At 36.6% G+C, this 17,320-nt stretch overlaps 3 protein-coding genes across 4 annotated transcripts; 1 reads left to right on the top strand and 2 right to left on the bottom strand.

Annotated features, from left to right (window-relative positions):
• Window positions 1-1,646: 1,646 nt before the first annotated feature.
• Window positions 1,647-3,461, top strand: LOC144552981 (transcription factor MYB93-like). The gene is made up of 3 exons (XM_078301039.1): window positions 1,647-1,853; window positions 2,365-2,494; window positions 2,765-3,461. The coding sequence occupies exons 1-3, from the start codon at window positions 1,721-1,723 to the stop codon at window positions 3,264-3,266; spliced, it is 765 nt and encodes a 254-aa protein (XP_078157165.1). The 5' UTR covers window positions 1,647-1,720; the 3' UTR covers window positions 3,267-3,461.
• A 2,634-nt stretch (window positions 3,462-6,095) lies between these two features.
• Window positions 6,096-6,868, bottom strand: LOC144552982 (multifunctional methyltransferase subunit TRM112 homolog A-like). The gene has a single exon (XM_078301040.1). The coding sequence runs from the start codon at window positions 6,681-6,683 to the stop codon at window positions 6,315-6,317; it is 369 nt and encodes a 122-aa protein (XP_078157166.1). The 5' UTR covers window positions 6,684-6,868; the 3' UTR covers window positions 6,096-6,314.
• Window positions 6,869-10,947: 4,079 nt separating this feature from the next.
• On the bottom strand, window positions 10,948-17,197 carry LOC144552986 (calmodulin-binding transcription activator 3-like). 2 transcript variants are annotated; one of them, XM_078301052.1, is made up of 13 exons: window positions 16,828-17,197; window positions 16,347-16,466; window positions 15,956-16,071; window positions 15,472-15,560; window positions 15,341-15,383; window positions 15,078-15,246; window positions 14,550-14,699; window positions 13,899-14,179; window positions 13,423-13,824; window positions 12,677-13,347; window positions 11,820-12,399; window positions 11,407-11,733; window positions 10,948-11,252 (listed from the first exon to the last, which is right to left on the bottom strand). In XM_078301052.1, the coding sequence occupies exons 1-13, from the start codon at window positions 16,865-16,867 to the stop codon at window positions 11,148-11,150; spliced, it is 3,093 nt and encodes a 1,030-aa protein (XP_078157178.1). In that variant the 5' UTR covers window positions 16,868-17,197; the 3' UTR covers window positions 10,948-11,147. The 2 variants fall into 2 exon arrangements, with proteins under 2 accessions (XP_078157178.1, XP_078157179.1); XM_078301053.1 differs by having other exon boundaries at window positions 14,550-14,696.
• Window positions 17,198-17,320: the final 123 nt, after the last annotated feature.

The raw sequence follows: 17,320 nt of genomic DNA, 5'->3' as shown, positions 1-17,320 counted from the left end.
CAGTTTTATTTTGTTTTTTAAGTTTTAAATTTTGAGTTATTAAAGTTTTTAAAAATAGAGGTATAATAGAGGCACAAAAAAATAAAGACATTTGAACACTCTTCATATATAATTATGTGCGTACCAACAACAATTAAGACAGCCTAAAAATTAAGTCAAAACTGCCTCTGCCAGGAAAAAAATAAAATAAATAAAAATGAAACGACTAGCACACATGCAGACATGCAGTTCACCCAAAGAGGTATGGTCCGTTAATTGGTTCTCCTACCTAAATTAATAACGACTTTTTTTTTTGAATAAACTAAATTAATAACGACTTGTTGTATGTACTGTACGCTACTTACTGATACTGTCTTAATTTGCAGAATTAAATCGTAATACTTTTCAATAATAATTGAATCATATGGCACGGTACTGGTATCTACATGTAATTAACAAGTTAAATTATGTGATTTGCTCTGTCTATGACTCTTAAACTTAGTCATGATATTTCTAATTCAGCAGTACCTGTACAACTTGATACCAGATTGGTTAAGGTCAGATTGTCAGAAGGCATTGTTAGACTGCAATTTCGTTTATTATATATTTATTCACTTTCCAATTTTCATAGCCTGCTTCTTGCTTCAATAAGAGGCATCTATCATTTCATAACCTGCTTCTTTCGTATTGGTTTTCTTTTTAGTAGATTTTGTCATATGAGTAGGACATAAGAGCCTATCATACTTACAACAATGTCAACAAAGGAGAGGGATTGGGGGGTAGGTCTTTAAATAAAAAATTCTAAATATAAAAGAAAAGAAAAGAAAAGAAACAAGAAATAAGTCAGGCACAAATGCCATCTGATGAATGTACTTAATCATAATTCCCTTTATAGTTGTTTCTGTTACCGCAATGTTTGCTGTTGCTGTTTGAATAATGAGTCAAGTAATTTGGGAAGATTCTTTACATTATGCAAATGAGTAAATCTAAATGAAATAATGTCTTCAATTTTCTTTGATGTTTTGCAAAATATTCTCCAGCTAATAATTACTTTCATGTATTGTTATTTTTGTAAACAAGGCATGGTCTCATTTTAGGTTTCTTTAATTGTCTATACGGTTGAGTTATAGTTGTGAGTTGGAAACTGACAACTCAATTAGTTAAATCAGTCTCTGTCTAGGAATCAATCTAATGTAATCCTTATTATGGACACACAAGATTAAATATTAAGTTCCTATTATATATGACAAAGTAACATATACTTCAGGGTTGACATCAGTCCACCAATTTTGCAACTTTAGGGAAAATCTATGTTATATATTTAAGTATCTAATGTTGGATTTCAAATGTAAGCTTTATATTTGAAGATTGTCAAAAATAAAGAATTGTCAAGTGATCCCCTCTTAAATATAATATAGATTGTACTGTTGCAAATATACATAATAATATACTGTACAATAAGTATCTAATTTAATTGAATAATAAATAAATAGAACAAAGGTCCTATCAACCTTCTTCTCTCTTTCTCTGTGCAGTCTTGATGTAGATGATTTTCAAGCACATTAAAAAGGGGGCAGGTATGTGAATATTTTACTGATTCATAAAAAATTACAACACACCACAGGGGGGCATTGTATAAATATGTATTTGTGGCAAACATGACTCCCATAGGGACCAAACCAAATCTTTACTTTACTATACAACACCAAGAAGATAGTTTGTTTGTATAATTGAAAGAAAAATGGGGAGAGCCCCAAGCTCTGATGAGAATAGGTTAAAGAAGGGACCATGGAGTTCTGAAGAAGACCAGAAGCTTGTCGAATACATACAGAAAAACGGCCACGGTAGCTGGAGAGCTCTCCCTAAGCTTGCCGGTCTCTCTCTCTCTCTCTGTCCATTTCATTTATATTTCTATTTTCTTCATTTAAAAAACTTACTTGGTCTAAAAATGATCAGCTAATATCGATGTTGATGAGGTGCCAATTGTGTCTTTCGTGGATTACTGCTGGTATGTATGTATACATGCCAGATGTTAGCACAATCTACATCAGTATTTTTCATAACAATTATTTGGCAACACTGCACAATCCATGTATTTGACTTTTATTATTATAGTATCCTGTAGTAGTTTCTTTGAGACTTAAATACCAATATTCAAACATACATAGTAGTACTGCATACATAGTAGTACTGCATGTACTGGCTAGCTCTTCACCAGAACATACCTGGCAAAGTTGCAATCCTCCAATTATATGATTTATATGTTTCCAGGATGCTGTCATGTCAATTCAAATTACACAAATTAATATAATTGTACACATGGAGCATATATTGTTTCATTCTGATCAAATACCTGTCTGTGTCTGTTGAACCCAATGCGTACAGGGTTAAATAGATGTGGAAAGAGTTGTAGGTTAAGATGGACTAATTACTTGAGGCCTGATATCAAGAGAGGCAAATTCTCTCCTGAGGAAGAGCAAACTATACTTCAGTTACACTCCGTTCTTGGAAACAAGTAATTTTTTTGTCTTCATTTCTTTCAGAGTTCCAATTTAATATTCCTCTGTAGGTTAACAACAACAATCAAATATTGCTCTGTTACGCAAGAATTTATTAGCACGCATCTTATGAGTATTGTACTTCACCAAAAATAAAATCCATGAAGCTTTCAGATTTATAAAATAACTGAATAAGCCACTATGATTTAATATATGCAATTAATCACATACTATTTGTCTTACCGAAAATTTTGCAATATCACCTAATTAGTGTTTGAATTGCATAGGTGGTCTACAATAGCAACGCATCTCCCAGGCCGAACTGACAATGAAATAAAGAACTATTGGAACACTCACATGAAGAAGAAGCTATTCCAGATGGGCATTGACCCGGTAACGCATCGGCCTTGTGTCGACTTGTTCTCCGCCATGCCGCAAATCATTGCATTAGCAGGCCTCAACGACATAATGGGGACCCAATTAGCCCAATTAGTTAATCTCCAATCCTTTTCTTACCTTAATCTACAGCCTTCTACAGCTAATGCCATGAATAATCCCCTAAATAATCCAATTGACCTGTGGAGTAACTCGATTAGGTCTCTCACAAGCAATTTCTCCTCGGTAGATGTTGGGAGCACAGAACAACCAAATGAGAATAAAATTTGCAAAAACTTAGTTCCAGCTTCATTAGTTAATTCTCATAATTTGATGAATAGTTCAGCTAGTAATGGTGATGCTTGCAGCTCTTCAAGCTATGAAAAGAGTGGTGCCTTCTTCCATCTGGCCTGACAACTTCAGTGAACAAAACTTCTTATGTAATTATGCTTCTTTACAATAGATCAATGCTCGTGTTGTCATTCTATGTTATATATAGTTTGGTGTATTGTTGGGACCTGATACCAATCTCATGTGTGGATCATGTATGTAAGAGCATACATGCATGGACATGGCTCCTCTTTCTTCAACTTGCCTTTGAACTCCAAATATTATTATTTTTCCTCTAGCTTCAGCATTAATACTCATTCAAAGCATTATTTTTATCTTTATTTTGTCAACGATCTAGTAAAGGGTTATATTTAGTAATAATTTGTATAAAGATCACACTTAATTTTACATTTCACAAAATAAACATAACATAACACACAACAAAAATGCTCCGGACCACAAAGATCACTTCTTTTTCTTATTATGTAATTCCTATGGCTATCAACTTGTCTAAGAATTGTTGCAGGTCAAGAATAACTATTGCTCAAAATGATAAGAAATTAGACTAAATGTGGTCAGCCTTTGATTAAACATAGACAAGTCGACTTAAAAATGTTGTTCAATAAATGATTATATAGATCCTCTTACAAAGAGAGCGACCAAACAATAATTTCTGATTGTTATAGAATGCAATTTCTTTTTACTTTTATTTCAATTTATATTTTTTGAAACCATACTTTTTACATTGACAAACACAATAAAAAAAAAATCCAGGTCGAATAGATTTTAAGCTGTCAAACCAAGATTGAGGGGCCTCAAAGAGAAAATAGCATGCAATTATTGCACGCAACTGAAGGGTGCCATGCCAAGAGGGAAATAAATCTGCTACAATCCTAAGGAGATTGTAGGGTCCTACGATTCTAAATCCAACCTTTCATTTGTTTTGAGATTCGTGCATTAAAAACAACTTCAATGGAGATTCGTACCACCCAAAAAATAAAAGGTTGAATTTAGAATCGTAGGACCCTACAATACCTCAGGATCGTAGCAGATTTATTTCCATGCCAAGAGGCTACAAAATTGAATATTAAATACAAAAAAATAGATAAGTTCTTATCAGGCAGTTAAATGGTTGACCTAAAATATACTCTGTAGGGTCATGTGTAATCATAAGCCATGAAAAAATTATTAATAAAACATCACATAACATATTTCAGTAATAAACAAGCTGACCATGTTTGATTTGTCAAAAATCTGATGTGTACATACAAAGAATCGTCATTAGACTAAAACATAATTACTATCTGCTCTAAAATAAGAACGAGTTCCAATATCTTTCTATGGTAGTGGTTGGAAATGATTTTGCTTTCTGTAGAAGGAACAAACTGCTCCTGTACTTTTAAGATTTTGTTTTGCAGTTTTATGCCCTTATGAAAGATTGAAGGCCCATAGACAATTATTTCCCAAGAGAGAAAAAAGAAATACACTTATCAGGAGGAAAATCAGTCCCAAAATCCTACTGGTTTCATTAAAGCAGTGTTTGCTGTCATTTAACAAAAATAAAATGCATGAGAACCAGCATGTTTAGATAACCTTGAAAATTCTCTTCTCCATACAAAGAAACCACAGATTAACACAATTCAATTAAACAATTTTCCCAGGACAACCATTTTCTTCAGAAGAATCTATAACGAGTACACCAACTACTGATGATATATTCTTAGGATATTAGTCACATTGTGCATCATCAAAGGTCCCACTTTGCCAATTAAGCAGTGTTTGCAGTCTTTATCAGTGAAAATTATATGTTCATAGACATACTGATATTAGTCACATTGTGCATCATCAAAGGTCCCACTTTGCCAATTAAGCAGTGTTTGCAGTCTTTATCAGTGAAAATTATATGTTCATAGACATACTAAACAATGTTTTTAGCCTTTTGCAAAACAAACTCTCCTAATTTATGGTTTGATGATTTGGTGCAGATGCACAAGACCAACCATCCATAAAAGCAATAAATTGGTAAAGAGCTAACATGTTCTTACCAAGCCAGAGGTGGAAAATATTTATGTACCAGCTGTGTAATTCCATGTTGCAAAATTTTCATGGTTATTCTGGCTGATTTATGTTTGAGAGATTTGGTTAATTACAAGATTGTAAAATTTCTAAATACTTCAGTATTTCAAGCATGATTGTGTTTCTGAATAATTAATCCTCTCGGGTTTACATTTTTCTAGGCTTTTAGGAAACTAAAATGCAAGTTTTTGATGTGGATCATTTTCAAGAGACGTGCTGATGCAGCATATAGTTTCAACTACTTTAGTTCGTAGTCCTATATCCTTATTATAATCAGACTACATCTACAAATCACTTCTAAGAAAATATTCAGTATTTAAATAACATAAATTAATCACGTCATCAGAGTTTATGAATCAGATGTTTGTGTACATAATCAGTAAATTTGGTTATCTTTCACATACAGTTTCCATTTATCATGCACATCATTTTGCACACAAATCTTGCAAAATGTTCATTATTAATTGAAGCTTCATAGGAAGGCAATAATCCCCCCTTTAACAATTTCGGTAATATTTCTAAAATCAAATTAAAAAAGCTCTAAAGCCAAATAGCAAGTTTACCTCCTGATAAATGACAGCAAACACTGTTTGGATGAAACCAGTAGGATTTGGGACTGAATTACCTCCTGATAATAAAAAAAAAATGGTAGAATTGCCTTTACCAATTCCCTGAAAAAGAGGATACACAAACCCCACAACTCCACTGGAAAAGATGCATTTGTCACATCACATGTAATTGTAATGAAAAGATATAAACTCTTCTAACTGCTTATATTTCAGGGTTAGCAAAGTAACATGGAACTAAACTATTTCTCAAAATGGAAAATGAAGAAAATAATTTGCTAATCATTTTATTATATCTTAACATTACTCAAACATGATAGCTCAAAACAATTGTTACCTTCATCAAACACATCAACATCCTTAACTCTTCTCCAGCATCACAAATTAAACAGTATACAAATTTCCAATCTCCATCCCAAAACACCGGATCTCTAGAAACCTAAACACAACCAAATGCAAACGTAAGTAGGAGGAAGAAAAGGGCATTTAATCAGACCTCGTCCTCATGAAGAAGCATGTTAGGTATCCCCTTGCTGATCGGAAACTTCCTGCCGGTTTCAGGGCACACAAGAGCACCTTCCTCCACGTGTAGCTCGAGAAGCGCGTGGTGGAAACGCCGCAGAAAATCCTCGGAGGTGAGCATGGAGCCGTCGGCTTGCTCAGGAAGGTCACCGTAGTCGAGCGCACGCGCCGCCGCCACCAGCGCCGGCCACTCGATCTTGGGGAAGACGCCGCGGAGGAAGTCGGCGTTGAGGTCTACCTCCTTGGTGACCCACTTGTCAGCCTCTAGCTTGAGAGGGAAGCCATTGGTTACCCCCTTTATGTTGCAAGACAGCATGTTGTGCGTGAGAAGTCTCATTGTATCCGAGGGTGGTATGGTGCTTCGAATGATGAGCTAGCTAGGGTTTTGGAATGGCGGAAGTAGGCGCGAAGCGATAAACGTAAACCCTACTTAGTCGGGGTCTCGGGAACGGGAAGGGCTTCTCGGTCGCTTCGGGTTGGAATCCTGGTAAACACAAACGACTTGATATCGGACTGTTAGAGGATTCGGATCTAATCATCCAAATTTGTATGCATGAAATATGATCGATCGAATAATTTATGTCAATTTATAGCATACAGTTTGAACGATTTAGAAGAGTGGTTATATGACAAAAAGGTTTTTTCTTTTTAGATTTTGTCAAATATTTTTCATAGAAAACAAAACGAAGTCTCCAAATATTTTATTTTACAATCTTTTTTATCAAAGGATTAGGCCTAGGTGATAAACCCTTGGGCCTAGGCCCAGGTGAGCGAAGGGCTTCTCGGTCGGGTCAGATCAAATCGGACTGGAGGGGGAGAAGTATCCTCCCAGCCCAGGTACCCGTGAAAGAATCCCCTCACTTTACGGTTTGAGATTACTCCCAACCACTTGGAGATTCGGGTTAGCACAGGTAGCAGTATTATTGGGCTTTAAGGTTCGGGCCAAGTTAAAAAGAACGGTCCAGATCAACTAATTCTAAAAATTTCTCTCTTACGGTAACGGAAGGATCTGAATTCATTGGAAGGGTGACTCAAGCAAATTACAAACGAACGGCTCAGATTAATTTCATCCGGACTAAAATCAATCTAATGCCTATAAAAACCATAGGATCCGTTTTGATATTCGCTCCAAGTTAAAATAACTAATCTGGACCGTCTGTTTGTAATTTGCTTGAGTCAGGTACCTGGGCCGATACCAATTACTCTCAGCTTACCGGACTCAGTCCAATTGAATCGAACGGTTTAAAATTAGTCTTTTTAACTTGGCACGAATCTGGAAACACAAATAATACTGTCCTCCAGCCATTCCGAGCAAGAACCGAATGAAATTAAATCTGGACCGTCCCTTTTAATTATGTCGAGTCAGGTACCTGAGAGGATACGCCGATACGTATCCACCTGAGAGAGGATGTGAATTCGTAAATGATATTGATCCTTTTCTCAAACTTCAAAATTCAAATTGTAGCGTTCTGCCTGCGCTCCTCACTTCTCATCTGGCGGCAACTCCAGCAATAATTCGACAGATCTCTTTCTTTCTCGTGAGATGAGTAAAGGAAAAGTAAATCCCTCGGCGTCGATCGAATCAGTGGAAGAAAGCGGAGAACTAACAGGTACTATTACGCCTCAGATGGCGATTCAATGCGCCAGAGCCTCTCTTCTTCTCTCTTCCCTCCGCCCTCCCACACTTCGCCAGAGCGACCTAGATGCTCGGGTAATTAATGGCTCTGTCGATCTTTGTATCCGTTATATATTGTTGCGACTATTGCATCTTGCAAGTGACCTATACATTTTCCCTACTCAAATTTTGATCCACGCTGAAATATGCTTCCTAATTTCTAATTACTCGAGGAGCAAATATCAATGCATTATGTTGCTGCAATTTTGCACAACTTTTATTTAACATAAGATCCGACTTCTTTTTGCGCTTGTGTTCTAGACTTAGTTAGCAAGTTTTCTTTGCTAATTAGTAGTGGCTTTTAAACTAGTGGAACTTTGAGTTGTATCGTGAAATCTGTCTAATTTGTTTGTTTTGTTCAAGTTATAAAAATATTAGGTTTAGGTGTTAATTACAGCAACTTTTGGTAGTCAGGTGGGATGAAATTACTGTAACTCGCGCTATTTCAGTGAAATAACCTGTTATGACAATATTTTGACTCTCAGGAGCATATATCTGCAATTATTAGAAAATTGACAATCATTTATGCAACAGAGAGTGATTTTCTGAGTATTTTCTAGTAATTTTTTTTATTTTATCACTATTGATTGGGAAATTTGCAATAAGTTATTATCTTTTCTCAGTTGATAGTTAAAAAAAGCTTGCAAATGGTGAATAAAATTATTCTCTCTAGAAAAAGCATAATTCTGAGGGAAAGTTGTCCTGTTGTTATATTGAGTTTTATCTGGATTAATCATTTACACTTTTTCTTTTTTCAAAACATATTTTTTTGTACACTGTCAATATGAATTAGGAGCAGGAAGACCAAATAGTGTCCTACTTCTGAAAGTCAGTTATTTCATTTCTTATTTGTACTTTAATAACTATTTTTAAGTTTGGGCAATTACTAAAAAAATGCATTATTTTTCTAATTAGTGAGTTTATTCGGTATTAGGATATGGTAAACCTTAGGAGACAAGTGGTCGATCTGAGTGCAGAGATATGCAGGCAGCGACAGCAGACAAAGAGATCATCACATTTGGAAAATCTTGAAGCAATTTTGGGCCTTCTGAGTTTTTGTCTGTTTCTCCTTCTCATTGCATTGGAATAGAGTGATAATTTTGGTGCCTTTTGAGGAGCTTGAACAGGCATTCCGTTGGTGTAAATTTGGTCATGGAGCATAATAGTATGTTAATAGTTTTTCTCATATGGTATAGTTCATTTGGGTAATTTTTGTGGCTAAAGTAAAACTTTTATACTTGTTTGATTTTGTGGTACAAATTCATACTAGGAGATATACAAGCTTGCAAGTGTAGCATTTTGTTGGATGTGAAGTTTATAATTAGCTAGGTTACAGCATTTGTTTGCTTTAGAAGAATCAACAGAATTTGAGGAATCATCTATTTTGTTTTTAGGAATCAATTTTATCCATCAAGACATGTTGATATTCAGTAAAATATTTGAATAATACTTGAATGTCTGTTGGAAAGGTTAACAGGTTATTTGCTTGTAGCATTAGCTCAAGTACTGTAAGCATTGTATGCTGTATCATCTATCATGTCATGTGGGATTGGCATTCAGATTTCTGCTGGTCAAAACCAAAGAATGTGTACACATATTGTCTTTTGTTTTCTACAAGTGGTATGCAATTAATTGTAATTGTATTTGTGATAAAGTAATTAAGCAAGCACTCATCTTCTTCTGTCACCTATCTCCAATCTCCATTGCTTAATTATTCATATTAACTCTTCAAGCTGCTGAAGAGTTAATATGCAAATATGTTGTGGTTGACAAGTGCTACCTATTTTGTTTCCTTGGCTTGTCGACTGCTCAACCTTTAGTTCTTCATCTTAAAAAGCCTACACAGTTTGAAATCATACAACAATGTGAGACTATTTAGGTATTTACATACTACAACACATTTTATTCCTTAGCAAATATTGTTATTTAATCCTTGACCCCTTCCTAGGAAGGACTAATACTTTTCAGAAAAAAAATTTACGATAATTGATATTTTTTTTTTTGAGGGGAAACGATAATTGATATTAAACGATGCATGGAGTAGATCAATTCTTTACCTCTAGTTGATATTAAAGACAGTCTGCGCAGAGTGCATTTTTCAGTTAAGAACTTCATTAATCCTTCATTTTACACTTGACGAAGCTAAATTATGGAATTCTCTCAAAAAAAAGTAATAAAGTGAGTTTGTGCAAAACGTTCGCATACACCATATAATATGTAAAATTCTAACAAAAGTATATTATATATTGAGTATAAATTAAGGTTTGAAAACTCATTTATTTACATTAAATGATTAAATAAACTAAAATCCTGCTTGCTTTATTTTGTTGGTTAATTTGGATCCATTTTGTTATTTAGTCTTACAACCTAAACTAAGGATTCTAATAATTAGCTCAATTATTTATATTACAATTGATACTACTAATGGCTTGATAAACTGAAAATTAGATAAATCATAAAAAATAAGTGTTAATACTTCCAGAAATATAACACCTTTTCTTTTGGTTATGGTTTCGGTACCATTAGCGATGATACAAAATGATAGGTTATTAATACAAATCTTTGGAGCATGCCAGTATTGTGATATACAAATGACAGGTTATTAATACAAATCTTTGGAGCATGCCAGTATTGTGATATACTGATATGGTAAAATGTTGTCTGGCTGATCTAATATGGCAATAATGTAGTAGTTTTAGTGCATTATTAATTGCTTTCATAGAAGAAAAAGAATAGATGATGGCAGGAGGTTTGACTTCTAGTTTTATCTAGGAGTTTATTGGCACCTTTGAGCCGAAGTTCAGGTTGGGACTGTACAACATGTTTGTATTAACAAGTAAAATAGAGCCTTTGGTATCAGAAAGCAGGTCTTATTTGTTGGATCATGGATGCATGCATTCTACCACATTTGAAATAAACCTCGATCAATTCTGATAGTTAGTATAATACTATAATAATTATAGGCATAGATATCCAACAGTATCATCATCATCACGCATAACATAAACACAGCATAAAGGAAATTTTTTAAGTCAACAGCTAAATAATAAAACTAGTGATTTACAGCTACAACTAGCAATAATACTAAAGGATGGCTTTCTATATCAGCTCTGCTCTAGGGTTGCATCAATAACTCGGCATGGAAATGTCATCTTCACACAGGTCCTCCAGTCTTACCATCAAATCATCACCATCTACCTCTTCAGTCACATGCATTATCCTCTCCTCTGCCTGTTAAAACAACATTCACGTCATTTAAAATTTTATTAGGTAAAAATATTCAAATTGGTTCAGGTTTGTGATCGAGTCTAAGTCAACAATTTCCATCGACAAACTTAATGAGTCAACCCAATGCAACAAATGAAATTTTGATTAAATACAGGACCTGGGTTTCTTGGATGAGTCGGCGATACTGGTCACGGGCCTCGGGATACTGCACCATAGACTTGACTCGAGCTAGGGCTCTCTGCAGTCTAGCCTCTGTTTGTTTTCTTCCTTCCTTCAATACATCATAATCCTCAACTTTTTTAGGAGGTTGTTGGCTATTATTGTTCTCACTGCTGCTGGAACCATTCATCAGGCTCGGATTATCTGATTTTATAGCACGTAGGCCAGCCCCTCTCCTCCTCCACCGCAACAACCTCCCCACTGTATTGATTGTCCATACCATTTCCTTGTACCGCTTCCTCACTTGGTGACCTCTCACATGAGCCTACAAATGTATTTAAATAATAACTTACTATCATCTCATCATTATTTCAAGAAAGGGTTCACAATGAGCAAAAGAACGAACAGTACCTGGATCTTGACTATCCTTTGGCGAATTATGAGGAACTCCTTCCTCCCTTTCCACCCACGAAACTTGTTCTGGATACGAACTGCTGCTGCACTCAAAGGCATATCATGTGGGACGACCGCCTTAGTGGCACTTTTAAGAGTAACAAGTGACAGTGGGTCCTCATTTATGTCATCCTGGGCATTATCCAGTTCAGCCACCTTCTTTCTCTGAAATGATTGTAACCTGAAAACCTGGTTAATTCTTGCGGCAGCTTGAGTCGCATTTCGAACGGCACTCAAGGTGTCTTTTAACGACCCAGTTTGAGATGAACTTTCTTCAGAGCTGTCAAAGGAATCAACTCTACCAGGGGGAGTGCATATTTGGTTAGGGTTGCTGGTGATATTGACTTTCAACTCCTTTAGAGTGAGTGTTGAAAGGTGGCTTGTCAGAGAAGATTCTGCGAGAAAGCCAGCAATGCCCTTGTGGCCATTTGTAGATGCCAGATCCGCAGGTGTTCTTCCATTAGGGAATTCAGGAGTTGGGTCGGTGAGTGCACCTGGATCCGCTCCTAGTGTTTTTAGGGCAACGACTGTTCTCTCCCTAGCATCAAGCAAGTACAAATTTAAAAAACAAAATCAATTATTATTGAACAAGCATCTCAAAACACCATTGTGAATTGAAATATTAGTTCTCTACGCCGAATTTCTATGCTAAAAGTTGGTTATGTCACTTAATTCTCTTCTGTTTTTTATTGCCTAATATGACCTGATTGAATCATTTGCTTGAATTTCTAGACACTTGGCCTTGATTTTTATTTTTTTATTTTTTGAAGCTGATCTATAAAAATATATATACATATATGGTCAAAAATCAAAACCTGCCACAGGAAGCAGCCCAGTGAAGCGCTGTCCAGCCATGGACATCCCTAAAATTGATACTTACACCAGCGACTACTATCGGCTTCATGGCCCAGTCATAGCCCAAAGCAGCCGCTAGATGAATAACACCTTGCCCCTCTTGACCCAGTACATTGGGCCCTTTACCCTCTTCGGACACTTTTCGTATAAGCCATGAGTGCAGCTTTTCTTTCATCAACTTTTCAACTAGCCGATCTCTGCCGTCGGTCAATTGCAAGAGATCTGACCACTCATCATCATCAACCAGCAAAATGGTTATTTTGTTGCACAGATCAGATACATTGGGTTTCTGGACAAATTCGCTCGCCGGTTCCACGGCAAGTAATTTCTCTAATCGTATGTGGAGATGCATTTCGTTTATCGAGTTTACAACAGAAAATTCTGAAGTCTCCATGTCAGACCTGAAAGGGGATGGTTCACGGAACTCAAATTCACGTATTTCACTGCAGGCAATACGGTTTGAGCAGGTAATATAAAATGGAACCCTGCCGGGCTTGTGAGGTGGGGCATAGCAACGGAGGGTCCCATCTGAGAGGACCTGAGCTGGCACTTCGTCTTCACCAAACATGCATGACCAGTTGCATTTATCTACTTCCTCCTTTCTTTTCAAGAATGTACCCATGATCAAAACCTGCACAGCATTAGCTCGTAAGTTGCTAAATTAAAGCATGCAAGGATCAATATGCAAATAATCCATTATACCTACCTTAGATTCAGATCCAACAAATGCCCAACTTGGTGAGAAGTCAATAATACTAAAAAGCTGGTCTTGGGAAAGAGAAGGGCTCAGTATATTTGTGTCCAAATTATCACTATTAGAGATGGTAATACTAGACTCTCCTACAACATCAGCATCAACACCAACTGTACTCCAGTACAAGTCTGAATTGGATTTTCCACTCAGCTCATCAATCGTTCCCCCAAGCTCTTTACTCATCCATCGAGAGAAGCTGTCATACTTCTTTAAACCGTCAGCTTCTATCTTGAGTAGGTCTAGAGATGATTGTTTCGTAAGAGCGCTGTAAGTCGCATCGTCCCTACAAATCTTGGAGCTGGAGCTGGCCTGGTTGCTCGATCTAACAAGGCAGCCTATATCAGAGTCTCCAAGCTGCATAAAAAAGGTCCACTCAATAACACAAGGGCAACTAATGCACATGATAACTTATTTTGTGAGAAATATACCTGTGACATGAATGCACTTTCAGCACCATTGTTTTCAGCTTCCTTCAGATTGAGACCAGCAGTGAAAGATTCTTCAGGGGTTAATGCAGTACTATACTCAGAGTTACTGAAAGATTGTTCGAGTACTTCATCCCACGGAGCCAGCTCAGACTCTGTTCGTGAACCACTAACTGTTAGTCCAAAATCGACCCCAGTTTCGGCAAGGACCCTAGATATATCTTGCTGAGAAACTCCATAAAATTCTGAATTAGGGGTCAATGGATTCACTTCCCCATTATAACCTGAAACAAAAGCAAGAGCACTATGAGTCAGCACCACAACAAATAAATTCATTTCAAATCAAGAACAATTTTTTGGTAAAAGATATTAAGGTGTTAACAAACCCTAGCAAATATGAAACATACCCCTAGAAAACATAATAACTAGTTAACTTTATCCCAAACTTGCCCATCTGCTTACAAACATGTCCCAAACTAGACTATCCTACGTGGCAATCTCTGCATCCATGAGGGAAAAAAAAGGATGATTTGGGTACCTTTGTTTAAATTAGGAGAAGCTTTATAGTCGATTGTCATATGATAAGGTGCATAAATTTTGACGGTTCAATGTTTTACAGAGAAAGTAAAGAGTAGAAGGGGTATAAAAACTGACATTGGTTATATGCAGACACAGAGCGGTTGAAAAGGGAGTTAGCCATCACAGGTCCAGCATCATACTGCCGCATCTCAAGGAAAGGGTGGTGTCCGGCGCCAGTGGTGGCACTGGTTGGGGTGCCTGTTCTTGCTCGCAGGGAATTATCTGCTGCACCGAATTTCTCTTTAGATACACTGGAAACACAAACGGTGCATGACCCGGTCCATGCATCAGTCAATTCTATTCCTTCAAGTCATGCACTACTTTATTACTAACTTACATGCAAGCCAGGTACTTTTCTTAAGTGCATCATTGCACATCTTCTTTTCTTTATCAGAACGTTTTGTTATGTGTAGTAGTCAGGGATTTACAAAAACCGGGTTGTACCTATGGCTCTTGTAATTTTATATACTATGGACAGCAGGATATGCTTGTATATACAGTGAGGTACTAACTATGATTACCTACAGTTTAACTTTAGAAGAACCCAGAAATTATCAATGTGTCGCAAATTTAGTTTAGCCCTAAAACAATAAACAGTAGTACCTGATTCTGTATCTTCAAGTTCTGAGGTTTGAGCGCTATTGGGGCTTGCAGCTTCAGCAAATTGCGAAGGCGGCTGGCTTGAACTAGTAGTAAAAGAGTAAGAACCCACAGGACTACTGCTGTTGTTTGCTTCAACTTCTCTAAGTCTGCTGTAATTCTGCTTCCCACCCTGTAACCACACAAATCAAACAATCAATATCATCTTCATAATAGTCAACAAAATAACTTAACTTTTTTCATAATAAGTTGCAAGTTATCATTACCTTGACTTCGAGATAGTGTACCAGAACAATATGTGTGTATTGCCTGAAAAAATTATGTGGATGAGTATAGACAACAGAATCATATCATAAAAAGCAACAATGATTAAAATGATGATGATAATGAGACTAACTCATCAAGCATCCAGTAAGTACGTCTCTGGAAGGTTTCAGTCTCTTCTCCATGGGCGTAGTAGCAATGCAGTACATCGACACTTCCATCCTTCATATAGTGCAAATGCTTTAGTGAAACTAGCTAAGCTAATGTTTACTAATTGGAATAATAGGCATATGTATTCTGGACTTGGTAGTTGACCTGACATTATCACTGATAATGACAATAATGATCTTGTAATAAATACTAAAATCCACTCCTTAGGTTCTGAATCACCAAAGAGTGCACACACGCATGAACACAGAATCAAAGTGGTATATTGTGCAATTAAAAACATGAAAGCACAAAATCAAGAAAAATAAAATAAACCAGGGATAAGCGGCAACAGGTAACTAAAGTCACAACAGAAGTACAGACCAACCAAAATGAACAAGCATTTCACCAATTATAAATGGTCATCCAAAGAAACATAAGAGTATGGAATAAAAATTGAGGCCTCATACTTTTAGCTTCTCATGAGCTTCCTTGACTGTCTTTCCGTCTTTCTTCTTTCTCCAGTTGTGGTTATCCCTGCGGAAGTATCTCAACACTTTGCGATCGAATAAGAATAGTGAACCACCTAAAATTAACCAATAAAAGATCAAAACTGGTAACCAAAACAACTAAAAAAAGCAATAAAAGCTCAGAACAGATATCAACAGGGTTCGATACACAGCCTGACCCAGTAGCTTACCTCACTTCAAAGTTTTACTTATTTCTGGAGAGTTTACTGATTGCATTAGCAGGTACAAGTTTCTGTATTTTGCCTTTCTTTTAAGTTTACAGGGATAGACCTTTGAAAGATAGTAAAGTAGGAATGAGCAAATGAAGGAGACGTCTAATTGAGAGTCATACTGGGAGGCCTATTTGGAGGCTCTGGAGCAATGCGAAATTTCTTATAATTGCGGAGTATTTCACAAATTTCGGCCGGTCGCAACCACCTAGTCTGAGCATCCTGTAGTATTTGTTCAATATCTGTAAATTACAATCATATATCAGTGAAAATAACTGAAATAAAAGCAAGCAGAGGAGATGTATTTATTTGCAGAAGAACACCCGTACAATGCTTGCCGGTAAAAAATTGGAGCCCATTCATGCCTAAACCGAACCCAATTTGCCTCAATTAAATTATTAAGAGGGGAAAAAGTTGCAGTAGGAACAAGTAAAATATTATTAAATTTGGAGCAACAAAGAAAGGGTAGGGTATCATCAACAGAGATCAAGAGAAGGAACAGTTAATAATAAAAATTGATGTTCAACAGGTAACATAGAACATAACTAGGGTTTCAGAAAGATTTCACTGAAATAGTACAAAATAAAAAATAAAAAAACTTACTTAGTTGAGGAGTTACTGAGTATCGCCGCATCTCAGCCATAAAACAAACGAAAGCAAGCAGATCTCAACTCAATCAATCAAGCAGCATGAGAGATGGAGTTGTTTCTCTTTCTTTGTTTCGGGTCGGTCCAGCTGAAAAGCGAGTCAAAGGAACAGCGTCCGTCCCTAATTAATTGTGGAGCGCAAAAACACTAGCTGAACCTTCGTCGAAAAATCAGGGATCTGATTGACTGAGCTGAGCCTGAGGGGTATGAGAAACTTCAAGGAAAGAAGGGGACGTGAGAGAGAGAACAAAAGAAAAAGAGCCGCCGATTTGGAATTGGCTTGGGAGTTGGGACTCGGACTGGGACTGGGACTGGGACTGGGTAAGGGTAGGGGTATGCAGTGAGAGAGAAACAAACAAACACGAGCGATTGACGGATAAAACCGAATTCTTATCCTCTGCATTAACTCAAAAAGGAATCTTTTGAGTTAATACATCTGGACTGTCCAA

This window comes from Carex rostrata, chromosome 4, assembly GCF_964058835.1.
Source record: "Carex rostrata chromosome 4, lpCarRost1.2, whole genome shotgun sequence".
NCBI classification, from domain to species: domain Eukaryota; kingdom Viridiplantae; phylum Streptophyta; class Magnoliopsida; order Poales; family Cyperaceae; genus Carex; species Carex rostrata.
This window is presented reverse-complemented; position numbering and strand designations above follow the sequence as displayed.

Bases quoted from the DNA above. Each gene is read 5' to 3' on its own strand.
- LOC144552981 (XM_078301039.1), top strand. From the start codon at position 1,721: ATGGGGAGAGCCCCAAGCTCTGATGAGAATAGGTTAAAGAAGGGACCA. The intron at 1,854-2,364 runs GTCTCTCTCTCT...CAATGCGTACAG, and splicing joins AGCTCTCCCTAAGCTTGCCG to GGTTAAATAGATGTGGAAAG. The intron at 2,495-2,764 runs GTAATTTTTTTG...TGAATTGCATAG, and splicing joins CACTCCGTTCTTGGAAACAA to GTGGTCTACAATAGCAACGC.
- LOC144552982 (XM_078301040.1), bottom strand. From the start codon at position 6,683: ATGAGACTTCTCACGCACAACATGCTGTCTTGCAACATAAAGGGGGTA.
- LOC144552986 (XM_078301052.1), bottom strand. From the start codon at position 16,867: ATGGCTGAGATGCGGCGATACTCAGTAACTCCTCAACTAA. The intron at 13,825-13,898 runs GTATATTTCTCA...TTTTTTATGCAG, and splicing joins AAAGTGCATTCATGTCACAG to CTTGGAGACTCTGATATAGG. The intron at 12,400-12,676 runs GTTTTGATTTTT...GCTTGATGCTAG, and splicing joins TGGGCTGCTTCCTGTGGCAG to GGAGAGAACAGTCGTTGCCC.